Below are 21,279 nucleotides of genomic sequence, written 5' to 3'. Positions count from 1 at the left end.
TGCAATACTTTTGGGGAAAATTTATAAAAGCAGTTTTGCAATATTGGATGAAGTCAAAAACATAACCTTGTGATTTTAATTTAGAGACAGCATCAGTCTAAACATGTTTGAAGGTCTAACGTAACTACACTGATTTTGGGGAAACAATCTTTATCAGTTAGTCTACTTCTCAGAATCATCCTCAAGAAACATTGAAGCAGGTGTTTAATAACAAATCGGGGGCATGTCAGATTCTGTAATGTTACAGGGAAGAAAAAACCATGATGTCCTCGACAAATATTAATAACATGTTGTAAGAGGTGAGGTATTACAGCTCTACTGACAGACTTAGCCTTAACACTACTGGGCACCGGTTTCTGAAGATTGCTTTCAAAACAGTTTCATAAGAAAGGAAATGCATTCAATTTGTAAGGTTTCAAGAATACACACAATATAATCTTTGAGAACTGAATAAACTTGATTTATTAAGCTTGATTACAAGGTAGCGGTGTGCAGCTCTCCCTTATAAGATGATCCAATATGTAAGGTCCTTCAGCCCTTTAATGCCTCCTGGCATGTAGGGCAGCAACAAAAGTCTTCCACTCCCGTCGAATATATAAGGTGCTCTTCTAATAATCATAATCTTTGCTTTGTAAAACCATGAAATACATTCATGCTGTTTTAGATTTTTATTTTTTACTATGTTGTGACAAGATGCTGTAATGTTAACCTGGTATTACTACAGAATTCTGCAGAATTCTGATATTAGTTTAAGATGAAGGGAGTGTTCAAATTTAACAAAACAATTGATTCATTGATTCATTGATGAATGCTTTCTAGAACTGTTGTAAAATGAACAAGATTTGATTTGACATTGAACATTGGTCATCGGAGATATTAGGGTGAAGCTGAATTGTAATACATTCATTTGTATATTTCTGAATATGTTACAGGACACAATGAGATGTCCAAAGAGACTAATTATTCTTTTTTCACCAAATGTTTTTTTGAAACCTAAACTTTCAGAAGAAGTCTGTGATATTTCAACTTTTGTAAAAGGAAAAGTGTCATTTGAATATGAAAAAGACAATAGCTGTAGGGCAGTGTCAACCAACAATGTCCTATATTTACCTTCCCCAAGGAGGTTATGCGTACATGGGCCGAGGAAAAACCCATTCATTTTGGAGTGGATCCAAATCACAGGGCGGAGGTGGATAAACAAATTAGTTGTTCACGTTCATTAACTTTACCAGATAGGATATGACCTAAATAGAGGTCTGCACCTTCTAGTTACACTTTTAAATGTTTGTTTTAATTATCTAAATTGCATCTGATTCATAAATAACAGGATATGCAGCTGACTGTCCGACTACATCCTTGATTACAGTCAATCAAACTTGACATTTCAAAGGTGCAAACTTTCCAACTGTCTGACAAACACATAACAGCAAGTTAGTGTTGGGACAGTACATTTGTTCACAACATTTAAAAGTTGGAAACTCCTTTAGAGACAATATTACTCCACAACAGTTTATGATTACTCATCAACAGATGTTTGCACAGATTACTCAGAACTTTAGTCATACTTCAAGCTGGAGGGTTGATCTTTTACTTCTCATGCACATTCAGCCTCATCACAACTGTTTACGCATGTGGCATTTGTCTTATATTTTTCTTGGAAACAAACAGTTATTAGTAAAGTTATATCATATGTTCTCAATTACCTTTTCAGTAGAAGCTTATCCAAGTGCAAACAGGGCTTTGGACCACTCCCACAAGGAGACAGCTGCATGATGAGTAAAGTGTATTATTCCTGTCTGACATACTGTGTTGATTCAGGGAGGACAAATTATCTCCAGGCAGTTTTGAGTAGAGGTGGGACACCATTCGACATGTTGCCATCCGTGACATAAAACTATTTAACATTCAACACTGTCATCATTTCTCGTAAAACAAACTGACACATGACAGTGTTTCTGAATACACAACCGGATTTAAGATGAGGGATATCAGGAATGTAAACAAAAGGTGGTCAAATACAGTAATTTGCTGCACTATGTTTTACACATTCAATTACATTTTGTAATAAATTCTAGTTTTAATTTAAGCAAGATTGATAGTTTTTCTATGGGCTAAAACTCACTCTAGTTTGATCAATATGACTTTTCCCACAGACTTTTCTAACAGGATTAGTATGTTGTCTCCAACTGTTTGGAGAAGGAAAGGTTCTGTCCTCAGAAAATATGCAAAGACAACACATTGTGTGTGGTGTGACAACACACAGTAATTACACAATGTCTACATCCTTGTGAGAAGGTTTGGTTGAAAAAACATTGCTGCATTATTAGTTGCACAATCATCAAAAATAGCCTTTTGGCTAACTCTTGCAGAAATGTTTTTATTAATGTGCACTGTCCCGTATGAAATAAAGCAATAAAATCAAAAAATAAATTATGCTAATGCTATTGTCAAGGGATGCAACTAACAATTATTTTCATTATGATATTTTGGTACATGTTTTTAGCGTTAACACAAACATGGTAAATTAATCACTACAACTTCTGCCAGATTATTTGGAGGTTTATGGTGCCCCTAATTTCTTTACCGCTAACATTCTCCATTCACCTCACCTCTGGAGGTGACAGTTGACATCTCAAAGACAGATGTCTCCACACCTGAGGTATTTGCACTGGCTTCCTGTCAAACAAAGAATTGACTTTAAAATCCTGCTGTTGGTTTATAAAGCACTGAATGGTTTAGGGCCAAAATACATCTCTGATCTGCTGCTACCTTATGAACCATCCCGACCCCTTAGGTCGTCTGGGACCGGTCTACTCTCTGTTCCCAGAGTCAGAACTAAACCTGGAGAAGCAGCGTTCAGTTTTTCTGCTCCGCACATCTGGAACAAAGTCCCAGAAAGCTGCAGGTCTGTTGAGACCCTCAGCTCCTTTAAATCAAGATTGAAGACTTTTCTGTTTGCTGCTGCCTTTAATTGAAACAGATTCAATTAATATATTGATCAATTTCCTGCATTTCTGCATTTTACTACTGTATTTTATTTCTTACACTGTTGTTTAATGTTTTAATGACTGTTTTTATTGTTTCAATGAATGTTCTTAATTGTTTTTAAATCTCCTTTTCTTTTGCCTTATGTTTTGATGCTTTTAATGGTTTTATGTGAAGCACTGTGTGTGTGTGTGTGTGTGTGTGTGTGTGTGTGTGTGTGTGTGTGTGAATCGGTAGGACACACAGACAGTAATCGTGGCCCTGGATTATGGCTCGTAAAAAAGATAAATATAGCCTACAACGGATGCTCCATCCTTTTCACAGGTACACCTGCTGAACCTATTTCCCTGTCATTCCCGCTATGCACCGCAGGTGGCAGTATTCATTTTAACTTGAGGTGATCTACCACAGGAAGAAGATTGCGCAGAGTGTACACAATTCGCGCATGCGCATCCAGGTACTTGTTCTAAATGGAGGCTGTTTGAAATGTCGTCTGGAAGCTCTGCCGTGACATGCTTTGTTTTCAGCAAAGTACAGTGAAATATTGCGTTTGATATTCACCAGTGAGTTACGTTTGATATTCACCAGTGAGAGCGGTCACTATGGGTGAGTTGACTGTTTGAGTATGAAAGCTAAACAGCAGCAAAAGAGGAATTTGCATTGATGCTAAAACGAGCTTTACTCCGTGTGCCACTATTTCCCCCCCCCCCCCCCAGACTGTAGAGGTGATGGTGCTGAAGAAGTGGAGAATGAGAGATCCTCATCTCCAACTGGAATACAGAGTCCTGCAATGGACCGGAACCCATCACCGCCCCCAGAAGCAGGCGATGCAAAGAGCGGCGGAGATCTGGACGCCATTGGAGACACCGTTTACAGCAAGCACTGGCTTTTCAGCACCCTGACTCGTCTCATCCATGTTGGTTGGCTGTTATCACTCATGTCACATTTGTAATTAATGTTTCAATCACATGTGTACTGGAGATCAGGCAGTGACAACTGAATTTGATGTGCAATTATTTTTCTTGACTTGACAATCGCCTTTCTGATCAGCCAAGATTAGATTAGAGACCTCAAATCAAGTCAGTGGTGATTAAACATCTAGTCATGTGTTCCAGATGGTCACTGAGCATTCGGAGGTGAACTCTGAAGGTGTGATGCAGCTCCCCGATGATGATGAGGAAGACCTGTGCAGAGTCTGGGACATGGCCATGGATAAGGTCTTTATTTGTGTGCCATCGGCTTTACATTTTTTGACCGGTCTGGGTTTTATTTACCCCCCTGTGTCTTCTGTCGGTATCCCTTTAATGTTGCAGCGGGTATAGGTGGGCTCATTTTAACTACTTTATACACTGCTTGGAGGCTTAATCTACAGTAACGCATCATCTAATGAGTGTTTATTCACCACCTGTGTGCAGGATGTGGCTGGTTTTCTGCAGGAGTTCAAAGCTACGGATATCCTTCTCGGAGTGATAGCCAAATCTCGTTGTCCACGTCTCACAGTGAGTGAAATTATTTTCCGGTTCATACATTCTGTGTCAAAATATATCTATCTATATTATGTATTTAATTTTTGATTATATATTTGTTTGTTTTTTTGCTTCTCTAGGAAATTTGTGTGGGAATCCTTGGAAACATTGCTTGCTTTCCTGACACTTGTCTGGCTCTGAGCCAAAATGAAGACTTGGGGTGGGCAAAAGTCATCATCTGTCATTTTTGTAATAGATTTTGTTCACTGTTGTGTTTTGTTTTCATTAATGCAACTCCCTGCGTGTCCACAGCGCTGTGCTGTTGCTTCTGCTTGGAGATACAGATCCTCCAACCCTTCTGGAAACAAGCAGGTTTGCATTTGCTATTCTGCAGTCGTGTGAGAGAGAGAGAGAGAGAGAGAGAGAGAGAGTGTGTGACTGAGACTGAGACTGAGAGTCTTTTGTGATGATGTTTGCAGATTGCTGCTGACCTGCGTCTCTCAGAAAGACGTCTGTTCCCTGTGGCTTCAGCGAATACGACAGCAGACGTCTGTGCGCTCCAACCTGTTATTCATCATGTGCAGTTCTACCAACAGTACCATGCTTTTACTCAAAACTTTTGAATAAGCTGATAACGTGTTACTTGTGTAGAAAAAGGAAACCTCTGTTTGACATACCAAGATGACTTACATTAAGTCAAAGTCCCTGTAAGCTGTTTATCTTAGAGGCTCCCTGTGTGGAGGTTTTGACAAGGGACATGCATTCAGCACATTTGTTAGAGCTCAAGGCGACACTCTGTTGACTAATGCTGAATGTAAACATACCTGTGGCTTGTTCACAACAAGAAAAGCACCTTTAACTACTTTACTGTTGTCTGCTTTCTGAAATGGTTCTAATAAGTAATACCCTGTGTGTTTTACAGCTGACCTGCTTGAGAAGGTTGGAGAGCTGCTTGACAAACTGTTTGACCTCGACGAAGAGCTGATGAAGAGTTGGATCACAGCTCAACAAAGTGAGGAAGAGGAGGAGGAGGACGACGACGACGGCCAAAGCCGTCTGGATGTGGCCTCATGTCTTCTCGAGGCAGCCAAGCAGCTCAGGTAAATATATGGTGCTTATGATGTTGATGATTTACTTATTTGATGCTCAGTATTCAACAGTGTCAAAGTGCTCTCACAGATCAGATAGTCCGAACGGCTTAGAGGTTTACCTTCACGCCCTCCAGCTCCTCACCACCATAGATGAGGGCATTCAGACTTTAGGTAAGAGTGATCGACACTACAAATGTTGAGTTCAGCGACTTGCACATCATTTCAGAAGTTAAAGGTGGCCACCATAGTTCTTGGCTCAGTAAAATTACACAGAAGATTGAAGGAACCTCTCAACAGACGACGCGTTGTTCATCTGTGCCTTCCAGCTGCCCCTGATGGACCCGGCAAAGCAGTGTGGGACTTTGTCTGCGACGTTGTGTGTGAGGACCTCTGCCAGCCAACTGATCTTCCCGTTGTCCTGCAAGAGCAGAAGAGCATTTTGGTGCAGGCCTTTGCTGTGCTGCAGGCTCTTTATAGGTGCCAGGATCAGTGGTGCAGCAGAAGCGACACAAGTACGTTTTGTAACAGAGTGACATCAGCCCGGAGATGTGCCTTTTTGAATGCATGTCACACAGTGAATGTTGATTTGGTGTTGACTGTAGACAGGCCCTGCCCATAGAAATGGCTGGGCCCCTTGAAAAGGTCCAGTGTAATGGGACCTCCCCAAAATCTGTTTCATTCATATCAACACATGAGCATGCTCTCCATCTCCAACTGAACACATGCATGGAAACTGAGAGAGAGACTTACTCAGGCTTAGCATGGCAAGGACATTCACTCCAACCTCAGCTAATAGGTCAGGTCACGTGACCGAAGGTTAGCTTCGTACAAAAAAAAGACTTCATTTTCAGGAGAGGGGTTTTCATTATGAAACAGGCTACACTTTACTAAAGCAACAATACATCCAATGCTTACTCTTTGTTGTTTTAATAAGTAGATGCAATTTTCTGATATACTAGTCATTTTCTAAGCTCATGACTGGGGCCAATCAAAGCAGTTTAAATTTTGCATTAAACAGGGAAAAATCAGATAGAAATATAATGACGATATCAGTGTTTTGTGCAAATACGTTGTGTCTGTTGACTCCAGGTCTTCCCCTCATTGGAACTGTTTTGCGAGTGCTTCAGTACCACAGTGAGGACAAAGATGAGGGTCCCAGCAAAGAAGGCACAAAAGATGAACAGCTACAGACTCTAGCAGAGATCACAGCTGAGTTTCTAGCTGACATCTGCATTCAAATTCCCACGGTAATAATACCAAAGTAACTGTTTGCTAACTGTCCTGTTGGATCAGATTGTTTCACTGAGATTCTTAAATTAAATCCTTCTTCTTCTTCTTCTTCTTCTTCTTCGTAGGCCACCGTGTCAGATTTGGTGAAGAACGGTTACCTCACAGAGAAGACGGCTCTCATCGCTGCGGGCAGTTTACTTCCCAACTTTAAGACTTCAGTAAGTGCTTTCTCCAACATGGTTCAGGTTTTAATCAGATATGTATCACACTTGCGTATGGAGCAACTACGATCATCATGTCTGCTTTTTACTTTCATTGGTTATTGTACAATCCTAACTGTTCCCACAGAAGTGTCAGAAAAACATAGTTTAAACCTGTTAATCTAGTATAAAATAATACATTACCGTTTTATGTTATTACTGTTGATGTGATTAGTTGAAAAAAGTAAATCAACAGGAAATGTTATATTCTACGATAAGTCCTGTATTAGGTACAAATATCAGATGGTTGGTTGAAGCTTCTTTGAGTTCTATGTATTTAAAATATCAAACATGTTATAGTCTCATTAACAAATAGATTAATTGATTCAAGTTAATTACACCTTGAATTTTCTCTAATAGCCTAATCCTGTGCCAACTGCTGCCCGTGGTGCCATTGTTTCATAAAAGGGTTTAGGATTTATCATCAGGTAAAGACGCGTGATGGACTGCCGGCTGCCATCGACCAGCAGCTCCAGTGGAAAATAAACATTATGTTTCCACCCCGCCCTTCTTCCTCTTGTACAGTTTCAGCACCTGCAGTCCATGTTGTCAGAGACAGATCCCCAAATGGCAGACATGGTGAGGAAACGGTTTCCTGTCTGAGGCTCCCAGCATATCAGTGTTCAGCACTCATCCAGACTCTCATCACTGCTTTTTATAGCAGCCTCTATTTCCCCTCCAAAGGTCCTGCTTCAAGTTGTATTTTTGGATTTCCATTGGAAAGTCTAAACGAGGATGTCGCACCGTCACGAGTGACGGACAGAGTAACTGTTTATTCGAGCCACACTCGATTGTGTTTCTGTTTAAAGTGTTTTATTTTGTGTATCCTATTTTTGTATTAAACAATTTACAGTCTTTTGATAAAAACAAATCTTTCTTTCTCGTTTGTGATTAGTTGCTCTTACTAAAGTCCTCACTGACAAAAAGCATTTTTGGTATTTAAGTTTTCTTTTTAAAGAAAGGGTTAGTACAAACCAGCTAGACACCTTTTATATCATTTCTGGGAAATTAAATGTCGTTAAAAAAATTAAAATAAGTAGCACCTACAGAAATGAGAGTTTTAGTCCACAATAAAATAAAAAAACATCTCAGGAATCTTTGGCTTTGCCTGAAATCCAAACAAACAAAAACAACTCCATTGATCTCTACATAGGCCCATAAAAGGCCGCAGCAGGAAGTCCCATCTTCCAAAATACCTTTAATCTACTGAGCAACGAGTCGGATACAATCTCTTCTTTTGCATCTATGGAACTTTTTATTTATTCAAAGACATGAAACACTGATAAAAATTAAGATTTTATGGGAATATTGTACATTTTATCATAAAATACTTATAGAACAATTGTATACTATGTATTTATATATTGTTTGCTGTACCTTTCTTCTGTCCTTATCAATGTCTCCATCAGACACACACCATATGTCAATGCGGTTAATGCTTTCATCATTTAATGCATCCATCACAATGAATATTATTATTTGTTCCTATTTTTTGTATGATACAAATGTACATCTCTACATCAGATGAAACTCCATTGACTGTGTATTGAGTCACCTTTCCAAGCATATGAGTAATGGTACCAATGCTGATGACAACATCAAGTGTGTACCAGAGGGTGACAGTCACTCGGTAACGACAATAAAATTAGATGAAAGGCTCGAGCCTGGCAACAACGATCTCATTTGGTTTCCAAATGCACCGTTTCGCCCACTCATGGAAAAGAGCAGGACAACCTGCATGCTTACGAAGGCTCTGTGAATATAGCAGCTTTTTAATTAAAGCTTGGATTGATATGTAGAACACTCTTTCTAATGGAAATGCCGAGATGGTCAGAGCGCATGAGAGAGATCACCCTATGGGGGAAAAAACCTCTCTTTTTAATCCTATCTCTGGACACGATGTGAACCTTGACTAGACTTGTGATGCACATAGTAAGGCCAGTGCTTTGATCTGAGAGTCATGTCCTGTTTGTGCTGTAAATGGTTAGAATGATGTAGATGTAATCATGCTTGGCCTTTCAAGATTGCTTGTGGCCAATGACTTGCACTTTGTTGGGTGCTCTGTCTTCAGGCCGCGCTGCCAGGCGTGTTATGTCACAGAGATCAGGTTGAAGCCCAGATGTTTCCTGCTGCCCTGCCACACTTCATTGTCAGTCTGCCAGTCTTCACTGCGGCTTGATATGATCTGACTCCATGCACACGGGGTCGGTGCTCTATACACTTCAAAGGGCGCTAAGGCATGTCATGCCTGTCTGACGCTGATGCTGGATGTCAGCTACTTCTTTTTCTGTTTACCTCCGCCCACACAACTCGCTGTTCTGTTAGATGACCTGACATTTTGCCATTATGTGACATGCCTTCTATTTTTGTCTCACATTTGTGTGAAAATTCATATTTGGCACACAAATGTCCTTCTGTAACTTGGAAATAATATTACATAAATTGTCACATGACATACCCATGAATTGGATAAATGTATAATAATTTGAACATTCGTTGAGGGATTTGGAGGTAAATAAACAACAAAGAAGAAAAACATCCTGGAAAGCCTTAACCTTTGATAAATTAAAAAGCAGTAAAAGTAATTGAACTGGAAGACAGTCTGTCATTCAACATGAGCAGAATGTTTTCTCACGTATTCTTGTATCATGCCCCGAGACGGGGACTGACCTTCAAATTCATGTATAATTGTGTCATGGCTGGATCATCTAAATGAAGCCCTCTTGAGTGTGTAAAATGGCCCCAACACTGATGTAGTACCTGTTGCTGGGCGAGCAGGAGGAATAATGAAGGGATGAAGAATGCGTGTGCAGTGTCACGTTTGCTTTGATTCCAAGGCCCGGCCCATTCACAACCACCTGGACAAGACATGTTCATAAAGACGCATGATGCTCTTGGGTGCAATCAAAGCACCCTTCAGCTCATTTCCTGCAGTTCTCCGGGCTTTCTGTCTCTTGTCAACAGAATCACAATGAAACTTTCCCCTTCGTGAACCCTGAAAATCAAAAGACACTGACGTCTCCTGCTCGCAAAAAGTGATGTGGTGACGTTGGTGTTTGCGTTTGCCTGAACTACCTGTTCTACTTCTTCAACCGCCTTCTCTGTCACGACGTTGTAATGATAAACTGGACAGCGAGGATGCTATGCAGTGTACAATCTTTGTCAATGGCTGTGAAACATTTTTTCTCACATTGTGACCATAGCAATCTCATGTATGCCCGAGGTCGAAAGGTTGTTTATCACCAAATATCATAAAACATCCTGAAATCAATAAAAGGGTTGATTAAAAACTTGAATCCTCTTCTTGAATTATTGTTCATACACAAATAAAGAAAAGGTGCAATAAAGACTACTTAACTAATTATACTATGAAGTGTGAAAGATGAATGAATGTGATGTACGTTTATGTCTGCATTGAAGGCCTTAAACTGCTTCCTTCAATGTGTAAGATTTTTAACAAAACTGCGTGACTTTTGATAAAAACTAATAAAATTATACTGCATTATTAATAAAAAAATGTTTGCTTTCATAAAGATTGTTATAATATTTTCTTAAATTGAGTTTTCAATTGATTGTTTTGAGGAAATCATGTGGTGATAAGATATAAATGCACTAGAATAATATACCTCTTGAATGATCCCCTAACAACCTAATCATAATCAAAAGACCAGATTAACTTTAAAGACTTTCAGTGCCCTTTTTTGAATCTCTATAAATTATTTTTCATTACTTATCAGGTTCCTATTTTAAATGTGGCAGGTGTTTATGGCCGCAGCTCTATCCTGTCCTGTCCTTGTGTACCGTTGACGCCTGTCACCAAGTGGCATATGCTGTTGTTTGTTCTGCAATGACAGAATTGAAGCTAATTAAAGAGACGTATAGTGTTGCCACAGGAAGTGTACGTAAGCAGACCATTCACTGCTCTGATTAGTTAGTTGATCAAACAAGGTTCAGGATCAGGTGAAAGGCTGTACCTCTATTGATAAAGTGTTGTTAGAAGACCTTGAATTCCCTGGAAATTCAAATAACACCAGTTTGGAATGGAAAGGGAGACAACGTCCCACTCAAGTAGAACCACTGAGACTTTTCTTCAGTAGAAATAAAATATGTTTAAACATTTTTTTAAATTACTATCATAGATTAATTTGTGCATTAATGTTACAGTATGTTAACTGTATAAATAGAGTGTGAATGTCATTCATTACTTCAGCCCTTGGTTTCTAAACTAATGGGGCTTCACACAGACAACACAAGTAATAGTGTAGCATTTATGTATCTCCCAAATGCCCAGTGAGATGTACTGCAGTTTTAATACATCCTAATGCTCATGTTGGGCAGTTTATTAGTACCAGGGGTGAGATTAGCCAGAGAGATCTCTTGCAGCTTGATGCTCAGACACTGTGAGTAAATCCCTCTGATTGAAGTGAACATAACTGGGACAGACTGGCAGACACGGTGATGCCCTCACACGCTCGGACATGTCTTACACGCAGCATCTACAAAAACCTACAGAGTGATTAGAAATACGAGCTTGTGCAATATTTTAAAAATAGAAACATAAAACGTGCTAGGAATTAATAATTGTAACTTATTCCTGTTCCTCCAGTTTGGATGCCTGGTCAGCCTGGCAGCCCTTCAACAGCCTTTCCAAGACTGGTTTTCCTAACTGACTGCAATAGATCATGTGAGCCTCAGCTACACTCAGGAGGAGCAGGAAAGCTCCTCCTGACTATAACTGAGTTCAGCTAAAGAGAAATAACTATAAAGTTTACAGTACATGCACATGTATTTTAATAAATGTACAAATAAAAGTGTTTTAAAGAACAGATTGACATACTGCCTAACCTTAAATCTTTTTGCAAAGTATGTTTTGCTCAATTTATAGAATAAAATATTAAAGTATATCTCTGCTATAGTATAGACGGACTACTGGTGTTTAGAATATTTTTAAAAAAAAGTTTAATAATGGCTGAGTTCAGTCTTATAACATCCTTGAAGCTAATTATTCGGAGAACATTATCCACATAAGGTCAGGCCAGGAGAGCGAACCACAATGAGCCATTATATGCATGTTGCACACTCTGACCCCTGTCAAGGTACTCGGTGGCTTAAAGCATTTCAAAGCTTACCGTCTGAAAAGCGGAGCAGACACGTAACGAGCCATATCACATTATCAATAAGAGTTTAAACTGTTTAAACATACCTTTATATAATAAAAAGCTAGTATCATAGTGAGTGTGCTGCAGAAAATATCAGTTAGCAGATCAAATGCATGATTTGTAAACCTGTGTGCCTCTGACTCCGACATGAAATGAAGTAGATCTGATCCAGGAGCTGTCAAGACACAAGGAGATCAAAGACATGGCCAGAGCATGTGCAGCATAAAAGAGCTGTCTGTGAAAATGTGTTTATAAATGGATTTGGATGTGCTTGCTGTTGCTATGTAGAAGCTTAATAAAAGGAACCATTCATTACTGAATCATGAACAATATCATGGCCATACCATTCAGTTGGCTTTGTATAATAAAGATGTTGCACTACACTGAAGTTCACTGCTATTGTAGTTTTCGTTAGATGCTGTTACCAATGCTGCCAAAGAAAGAGCAAATCCCCTTAGATCTGTCAGTTCGGTAGTCTTAATCAAAAGGCTTTTCTATCATCTTAATAGTCAATAATTCTACTGTTTTATACCATTTTAAGTTTCTTTTTGTAATAATAATAATGATAAAATATGTGCTTTATAATTAAAGGTGTATTATCATTATCATTTGGGCTGCAATTAAGAATGACTTTCAAAAAAAGCGAAAAATTTTCACATTTGAGAAATTAAAACCAGAGAATGTCTGGACTTTTTACTTGAGTTTAAATGATGAATTGCTAATCAAAATAATTGCCAATTGATTCGATTTCAATGGTCTAATCAATTAATGGACTAATAGTTTCATAATTAGTATGATGCCAACAGAAACCAGCCTATTGAGATGTCTTTGTTTTGCTGTGTTGCTAAATGTGACTAACACTGCTCCTTATTCTGAGCAGAGGTCAAATGGAGACAAAATGTTTCAGCTGACCTTTCAACTGTACAAATTATACATTGTTCCTTTGTTGTGTTTTGTAGCTCAGGCCGTGTTTTGTTTGAAGCAGACATGTTTGCCTTCTGTAGGTGGAGATGATAAAGAACAGTCAGGTAAACATGTTCACTCATGCGTTGGTAATGTTAAAGGGGGTTACCTTAATGAGCAATGCATTCTGGTACATGTAGTTACTGTAAGACTGATGTTTATGTTATTATGAATGGTGCCTGGCAGGTGTGTTTAAATGGCCTAGACCAGTGTTTCCCAAACTTTTTTTTCTGGGGATCCACTTTTTCAAAATCGCAAACCAGCGCAACCAAATTCACAATAGGCCTTATCTATAAATCGTGAGAAGAGGGTCATGAATTGTCATGACCATTTTTACTGCCAATTCTGCATCTCTTTAATAAATTATCTGGAATAGGAAAACCAGCCATTTCAAAGACATACTGTATACGTTTGAAAAATCACAACTTAGTTCTAAATGTGATAAAGACGTATGTCAAATACTGAATAAATGCATTACGCAGAGTAAACAAGCTCTTTTCATTTCCGCTCACCAGTTAAACGAACAGAATGTATGCTCGCCTTTTATATTAGATTCAATGTTATAAGTATAGGCTACAATTATCAGAACAATACGAGCATTGAAGCTCTCTCATGTGGCTGAAAGGTACTGTAGATATAAATGTTGAATTGAAGAATAAGAAATGAAATCTCCTGCGACCCACCTGAGGGTCCGGACCCAGTGTTACCGACCACCAAAACAGACTGGATGGCCACATAATAAGTTAACAGCACTTCACTATTCTGAAACATGGCTGCATTATGAAAGCTTGGCCTGCAGCTCTAACACAACATCTGAGAGCAGATCTGGATTCAGTTTCAGAGAGGAGGAAGTTCCCTTCACTGCCTCCTTTGTTGTGTAAAGCATCTGTCGATGTCACGAGGGACACGGACCAGGACCACCTGAGAAAACAGCATGAGTATCAGCCACATGTATCACTGCACTATAGAGCCATGTGGAGCTAAAGGTACTGGCTGACAGACAAAGACATCTCACCTGTCCTACTTGTGAGGTGACTGAAGCTTAGAGAGAACAGTGGTGTTATCTGTTTAAAGTAATGAGGCCTCTTAAGTTCAGTGCTCCCTCATCTTGATTCTGCTTACAGAGACCTCCGAAGCTTTTCCCACCGATCGTCTTGATCTTATTAAAAGGCTCATGGTGTTAAAGCAGGAAAACATGCAGGTTCTTTGTGTTGTGCGCACAAGAACCTAGAGGCTTAGTGCAGAGGATTTTGAAAAGGAGGGCTAGGCTTGAATCCTCTTAAACCTTGACATCTTCTTAGTGGTGGTCTTAGGTGTCAACAAACAGGGAGAATTAACTGCGTATGTCAACATGACGAGCAAATGTGTTCAGTGTCACTGTGATGGCACATTTATCCATATTTGGTTCTAGTTTAATGCCTGCAGGTGAGTCTAACATAACTAAATATAAAGATAAATCCTGCTTTTTATTATATTTGAATGAGGACTGCTGTGCTTTTTATCAAACACATTGAAATATCCAATGAAAAAAACTGTTCAATCTGGTGTTTTATTCTTTCAGTAAAATCAGGATTTATGAGTCATCTGATTGGAGCTGTTTCAGGCATTTACTTGAAATAAAAGATAGTCCTTTTCCCTATAATGACGTGAGCCGTGGCTCTCTTTTTCCATTTGCTGCTCAGAGTGAGATTATTGCCCCCTCCTCTTGCTCCCCACAGTTAAATAGCAAAGCGCGCTGCTTATCGGGGTAGACAGCCCACTTTACATAGCGGGGTAAGCAGTACATACAAAGGCAGCTCATCTAGCAGCTCTTTAACATGTACTCAAACAAAAACGAAGGACCACGTCGAGGAAGATCTTTTGACTCCATGAACATTGGCCTTGAAGAAAAACTGCTGAACAATGAGGTAAGACCTGATTTGCTCTGTCCGGTGAGACAACTGAGAAGAGGTTTGCTTGCATGTGATATTTCAAGACTACTTTTTTTAATCGGTTTGTCTTAATAAATAAGCCTTCACTTTGTCGTCAGCGCAGATTAATTTAAGCCGTTTTGTTGTAGTGTAATCTGCGTCGGTTAACAGGGTTAAAGAGAGATACCTCCAAATTTCATAATTTGTCATAAGAGTTTCATTATTGCTCAGTCTGTACATCATTCACTGATTTTCACAGTAAAAGACAGAAGAGATTAAAGATAAACCGATCAGCCTGCATGTGCTGTGGTGTCTCCATTGCGCACACGGAAAAGGAGACTGCAGGAGACATTTGCTAAAGCGATGTTGAAAGAAGTAATTTATAAAAAATAAATTGCCCTAATAGCTGGCCTACATACATTTATTCTATTTTGTAATATTCGTTAGATGCTTGCCTCTTTCAATGTTGCAACAATTAATCAACGACGAATTGTTCTCTAAGCTGTGACCAACCGTCTGTAGCTTCAGCAGGCAATCCGATTGTGTCTGTGACCTTCACCTGTAAGCTTGTATACATCTGAAACACAGCTGCTCTTTATGAATTTCGGGACTTTTCTGAAAAACAGTAATGCTGCTCGAATTTATAGAGAGAACTAAATATTTTGTCTCACAAAAATGTGTTAAATGGAGCAGCAACCAAAAGACAATTTAGAATAATCACATGAACTGTTATATGTATATTAAAACAAATTCAAAGCGGTGTCTAAGTTACATTTATACATTTTGACATCAAGGAAGGGGAAATGAGTATTTGAGGATGAACTCGCGTGTGCGTAAATCCATCGAACCTGCGCGCTGCAGTGATTAAACACTGCCTAATGTCTGGTGAGATCTCAACGCAGGGAGCTGATAGGCTTCCCGCTGTCTAAATGAGATTGCAGTAAGGCGATTCTTTGAGACAGAGACGTGTTCATCTTCGTTAAACCGAGACGCAAAGAGTTGCCCGTGCGTCCTGATCCAGTCTCCATACACGAACGCTTTCAGGGATGCTAACGACAAGGGTCCACCGAAAAGTGATCTGCCGTGCTGTCTACACAATGCTCCAAGGGCGGAATATGGTAGGCAGCAACTTAATTAATTGAACAGATGTATTCCTCTCCCACAATCAGTTTAATCCATAAAACTGTAATATAATATTTCGAAAGTGTTATTTGTAGTTACACGATTGGAATAAAATATAGTGTCTGAATCAGATGTATCCTACGACTAAAGTCAACGAGAAAAAGTTGCATCCAATCAAAAGAGATTAGCTTTTCTGTGCCACTGGTGTGTTACAGTCCTGCTTCTAAAATCTCATGCAGGATTACATGAATTTTCCGCATGTGCAGCGCGCACAGCCATGCGTCAACGTGAGAGCGCTGTTCAAGGTGCTGAAACACACGAGAGGGGTTGGTCCATGAGGTCACTAATCTCAGCCCTGTCTCCATGTAACTAAGGCATTGCTGTTAGCTGTTTCATCAGCATGAATGTAAAGAAACTATCCATGTTTCTTTTTCAGGGGGACAGAAATATTCTGCAGCACTTATCTGTGACTCTGACCCTACTACTTGTTAAGGGTACGCATGTTTAGTATAAGATGTTCTTTGGGATGGCTACAGACACTTTAAGGGATTAGAAGTTGTGCATTCACGTCATTACCTGCCCTGAGTTAGGGTTCAGTCACGGGGGAAATCCATTGTGTGCCATTGACTCAAGTTAACCAAACTAGGTACCAGTGTATTGTTCTTTAATTGCAACGTTGAACGTTACTAGCAGCACAGAATATGCTAATAAAGTGCTGATTTCACACTACTGTTGATGCTGGTGCCACATTTCTAATAGGAGTTCTCTGTTTGCAATTAGTTCTTTACTTTTAGGGGCTAACACTAACTAAAAAAAGGGGAATTTCCATTAATTTTAGATGATATTAAATAATCACATATACATATACACATGACCATCAGAGGAGAGCCACTATTGCTTGTTGAATGAGGAGGATTTATTGCGGTTACACAAATGAAAATCTGTGTTTCATTACTGTTTTCAGATAAACAAATCAACGTTCACAAAAATTGAAGAAAACACTGAAAAGAAGAATACATCAGAGAAAGGGAGAGCAACCATCATCTTTTCCCTCAAGAATGAAGTGGGAGGACTAGTTAAGGCACTCAAACTCTTTCAGGTATGGACAACGTTTTTATAATCATGGTTCTTGTTCCTATCAATGTGTTTATTTGGAATACAGTGTCTTCAATATACAACATTGTTGGAAAAACTAAAGAATGTTCTGTGTCTCCACGATCTCTGTGCCCTCGTGTGAAACTTTGTGTGAACCTCTTTTCACACAAACTGTCCCAGCTGTGTTTTGATTAGGTATCACAGCTATCTTTCTTAAATGAGTGTTTCAGCCGGTTGTCTTCGGCTACTTGTGACCTGGCGTCAAAGAGGAGATAATAAATCTGTTGAGCATGTCAGTATTTACGTAGGCTGATTTGCAACCATGACGTCTTCCGATTAGGATAAGATGACCTTAGACAGAGCGAATTATCAAAGAAACGGGTCCAAACAACGTCCAGACTTTATGCAAATCATTCTGTTCCAACGCACTTGTGTGTTATCCTCAGTATATATATCAGAGACTCAGAGACAGACCTTTGAGCAGCAACTTGATGCATTACCTGTTTGTGTTTCAACTCTATTCCTTCTTGCAATGTCCTGTTTAATGATTTTTACAGCCAGTGTCGGGTAATATTTCTCTAACAAACATGTTCATACCATATTTATGTCATCCGTATGATATATATGTCTATTAGTACTTGTTTACCGTTGATAACTTAACCATGATTCTCCATGTTTTTTGCAGGAAAACCATGTCAACCTTGTACACATAGAGTCAAGAAAATCCAAACGCCGCAACTCTGAGTTTGAAATTTTTGTGGACTGCGACAGCAACCACGAACAACTGAATGAAATAATCCAGCTGCTGAGAAAGCATGTGAACGTGGTGGATATGGAGCCTCCAGATAACTCCTGCCTAGATGAGGAAGGTAAATGAAATCCTGCAGGTACTTTATTAGAAATATATTAACTATATTTGACCGTATGATCAAAAAACAACTAATTTCTCTCTCTCCTCAGATATGTATAATGTACCGTGGTTCCCAAAGAAGATTTCAGACTTGGACAAGTGTGCCAACCGTGTCCTGATGTACGGCTCTGAGTTGGATGCTGATCACCCGGTATGTAATCACAATTCAGATAACTTGTTGACTTAAAAAATGTAAACTCATCAATTGAATGTTTCACATTTCCTTCTATGTTCCTCTCCATCAGGGTTTCAAGGACAACGTCTACCGCAAAAGGCGAAAGTACTTTGCTGATCTCGCCATGGCCTACAAACAGTGAGTGCTTTTCACTGGTTCTTTTGGAGATTTGTGCTGTTTTTACTTGATATTCATAGAATTATTCTCTCTTGCTGCAGTGGGGATCTCATTCCTCGTATTGAGTTCACAGAGGAAGAAGTGAAGACTTGGGGAGTTGTGTACAGGGAGCTGAACAAGTTGTACCCCACCCACGCCTGCCGGGAATACTTGAAGAACCTGCCACTGCTGTCCAAATACTGTGAATTTCGGGAGGACAACATCCCTCAGCTGGAAGATGTGTCCCGCTTCCTCAGGGGTAGGTTTTTCAATTTTTGCTCCAAATACAAAATTGGAAATGTAATTTATATAAATATCTTCAGCTTAGTACATGGAGTCACTCACTCATCTGCCTTTTCAAATGTCTTATCAGAACGCACTGGATTCACCATCAGACCTGTGGCTGGTTATCTGTCCCCTCGTGACTTCCTCGCTGGTTTGGCCTTCCGGGTTTTCCATTGTACCCAGTATGTGCGGCACAGCTCCGACCCCTTATACACCCCAGAGCCGTGAGTGATATGCAGTACTATATTTAGAAAAGGGACGTATATTCATATAAAGCTATGGGTCCTGATATTTGGTTATCTTTCATAATCAAGGGACACATGCCATGAGTTGCTGGGTCACGTCCCACTGCTAGCAGAGCCCAGCTTCGCCCAGTTTTCTCAGGAGATCGGTCTTGCTTCACTCGGGGCCTCAGATGACTCAGTTCAGAAACTTGCCACAGTGAGTGACACTGATCAAATCAAATTCAATTTCATATTCTCAACTTTTGAATCTAGAGTCATTTTCTTAATTGTTTGTGTTTTATGGACTCTTATGTTACAGTGCTATTTCTTTACGGTGGAGTTTGGCCTATGCAAGCAAGAGGGGCAGCTGCGAGCATATGGAGCAGGACTGCTGTCGTCTATCAGTGAGCTTAAGGTAAAACATTTGGACCATACTGTGGACATGTCAACAGTCTTCCTCCTGATATTTTCCAATTGTATTAATCATAAATGTACTTATCATTTGGAAAAGTGCCAGCTGTATATTACCTATACACCATCCTTCTAACCAGCCAAACCCAGAATTATATTCAAAAAATGGAGAAGTCATTGTACAAGTTTGGCTATTCGAACATTTTAATCCTCAAGTGTATCTTAGAATTTCGTCATTATAGATACTTGATAACAGACTACATTCTTTCTCTAATAGAACCACTCTTTCATTTGGAACAGCTAAATACAGACTGATTTGTGTTTAATCAAATGATCCAAATGTGTGCTAGTGTTTACATGCAATGGTTACAACATCTGAACTATGTTTCTCTATTACAGCACGATCATCTGAACTATGTTTCTCTATTACAGCACGATCATCTGAACTATGTTTCTCTATTACAGCACGATCATCTGAAATATGTTTCTCTATTACAGCATGCTCTATCTGGCAAGGCAAGGATAATGCCTTTTGACCCCAAAGTCACATCCAAACAAGAATGCATCATCACAACATTTCAGGATGTCTACTTTGTGTCAGACAGCTTTGAGGAGGCCAAAGTCAAGATGAGGTGAGCTCAGAAATTTAACATGATATATGCATAACGATATGAGTAGATGAAAACTATCTAAATATCCACTACACATAATTCAATAATGATATTATGTCAATTTCAGGGAGTTTGCCAAGACTATCAAGCGTCCCTTCACAGTCCGATACAACCCTTACACCCAGAGTGTGGATGTGCTGAAAGACACTCCCAGCATCAACAGCGTGGTGGAGGAGCTTCGGCACGAGCTTGACATTGTCGGCGACGCACTCAGCCGGCTGAACAAGCAGCTGGGTATCTGACTGCCCACGTTCCAGTTGAAGTTATCCACCTACAGTCCAGCAACGCTCACTGTGTCACCCCCAAGCACCGCTGTAGAGATACTGCTTGTGTATCGCCCTTCGTCAGTACAATGAATGTGCACTTCTTTTGTTAAAACGCTCCATAGTCCCCACTACAAGGTGTATTGCTTAGACAATTTACAGAGGCGCATTTTATGTTTAGCCACTGATATCCGTAAGTTGCACAAACCCAGAGGAGCTGTTGAGCCCGAGTCACTGTTTTGCTTTAGTTGTCTCTGGCCCGGTCGGCTTCTTAATTGCAAAGAGTCAACGTGCTTTCATGGTACTTTGTTACCTTTTTTTAAAAATCCCCAGCTGTTACAAACACAGATGTGGTTTTCCCATCCTATAGTTACCTTTGCTCTTGTATATTACCATGTAAAATGTTTTGAAATTTAATTTAATTCTTCTTCACATTTAATCTTAGAATCACTTCAGCGATGTATAAAATGTACCTTGTTTGTATTCTTTCAGTGTATGTATCATGTTCCCCTTTTGTGTGTTGAGGGTAATTGTAAAAGTGAAAATTGGTGTTATAAGAATGTTTCCTTGACATTGCCCACCCTGACCTATTTTATTTTACAGTGATGATTTTGAATATCTCTTCTTGGAAGTGAAAATAATTGTAGTGCTCCTGAAATCAAAACGTTATTTTTCTACTGTAAAGAAATATACACACTATGAGTAGGCTATGTATGAAAACAACAATAAAAAAATAAAATGTATTCTGTCTTCACAGTGTGTCAAACAGTTTGTTACCTGTAGACTTAGTTACATATTGATGTCCTTGTTTGGTTATGGATACTAGATGCTGATGATGATCATGGAGAAGCAGAACGACGACAGCGAGCACCCTGAAAGTGATGACGATTTATAGTTATGTTC

The 21,279-nt window shown here is 39.5% G+C and overlaps 2 protein-coding genes across 3 annotated transcripts; both read left to right on the top strand.

Moving 5' to 3' along the window:
* The first annotated feature begins 3,437 nt into the window (after positions 1-3,437).
* On the top strand, positions 3,438-10,282 carry saal1 (serum amyloid A-like 1). Its single transcript, XM_031859928.1, has 13 exons — positions 3,438-3,591; positions 3,702-3,901; positions 4,101-4,202; positions 4,401-4,484; positions 4,592-4,671; positions 4,764-4,823; positions 4,931-5,046; positions 5,374-5,551; positions 5,631-5,713; positions 5,869-6,054; positions 6,632-6,789; positions 6,898-6,990; positions 7,558-10,282. Exons 1-13 carry the CDS (start codon positions 3,588-3,590, stop codon positions 7,633-7,635), a joined length of 1,422 nt encoding a protein of 473 aa, XP_031715788.1. The 5' UTR covers positions 3,438-3,587; the 3' UTR covers positions 7,636-10,282.
* A 4,650-nt stretch (positions 10,283-14,932) lies between these two features.
* tph1a (tryptophan hydroxylase 1 (tryptophan 5-monooxygenase) a) lies at positions 14,933-21,110 on the top strand. 2 transcript variants are annotated; one of them, XM_031859906.1, is made up of 11 exons: positions 14,933-15,061; positions 17,151-17,285; positions 17,967-18,150; positions 18,242-18,342; positions 18,437-18,504; positions 18,585-18,781; positions 18,896-19,031; positions 19,122-19,248; positions 19,351-19,446; positions 19,941-20,074; positions 20,181-21,110. In XM_031859906.1, exons 1-11 carry the CDS (start codon positions 14,972-14,974, stop codon positions 20,353-20,355), a joined length of 1,443 nt encoding a protein of 480 aa, XP_031715766.1. In that variant the 5' UTR covers positions 14,933-14,971; the 3' UTR covers positions 20,356-21,110. The 2 variants fall into 2 exon arrangements, with proteins under 2 accessions (XP_031715766.1, XP_031715775.1); XM_031859915.1 differs by lacking the exon at positions 14,933-15,061 and adding an exon at positions 15,309-16,182.
* The last annotated feature ends 169 nt before the right edge of the window (positions 21,111-21,279 follow it).

This window comes from Anarrhichthys ocellatus, unplaced genomic scaffold, assembly GCF_004355925.1.
Source record: "Anarrhichthys ocellatus isolate YVR2014 unplaced genomic scaffold, GSC_Weel_1.0 scaffold2, whole genome shotgun sequence".
Taxonomy (NCBI): Eukaryota; Metazoa; Chordata; class Actinopteri; order Perciformes; family Anarhichadidae; genus Anarrhichthys; species Anarrhichthys ocellatus.
The sequence above is the reverse complement of the archived record's forward strand: the minus strand, read 5'-3'. Positions and strand labels throughout refer to the sequence as shown.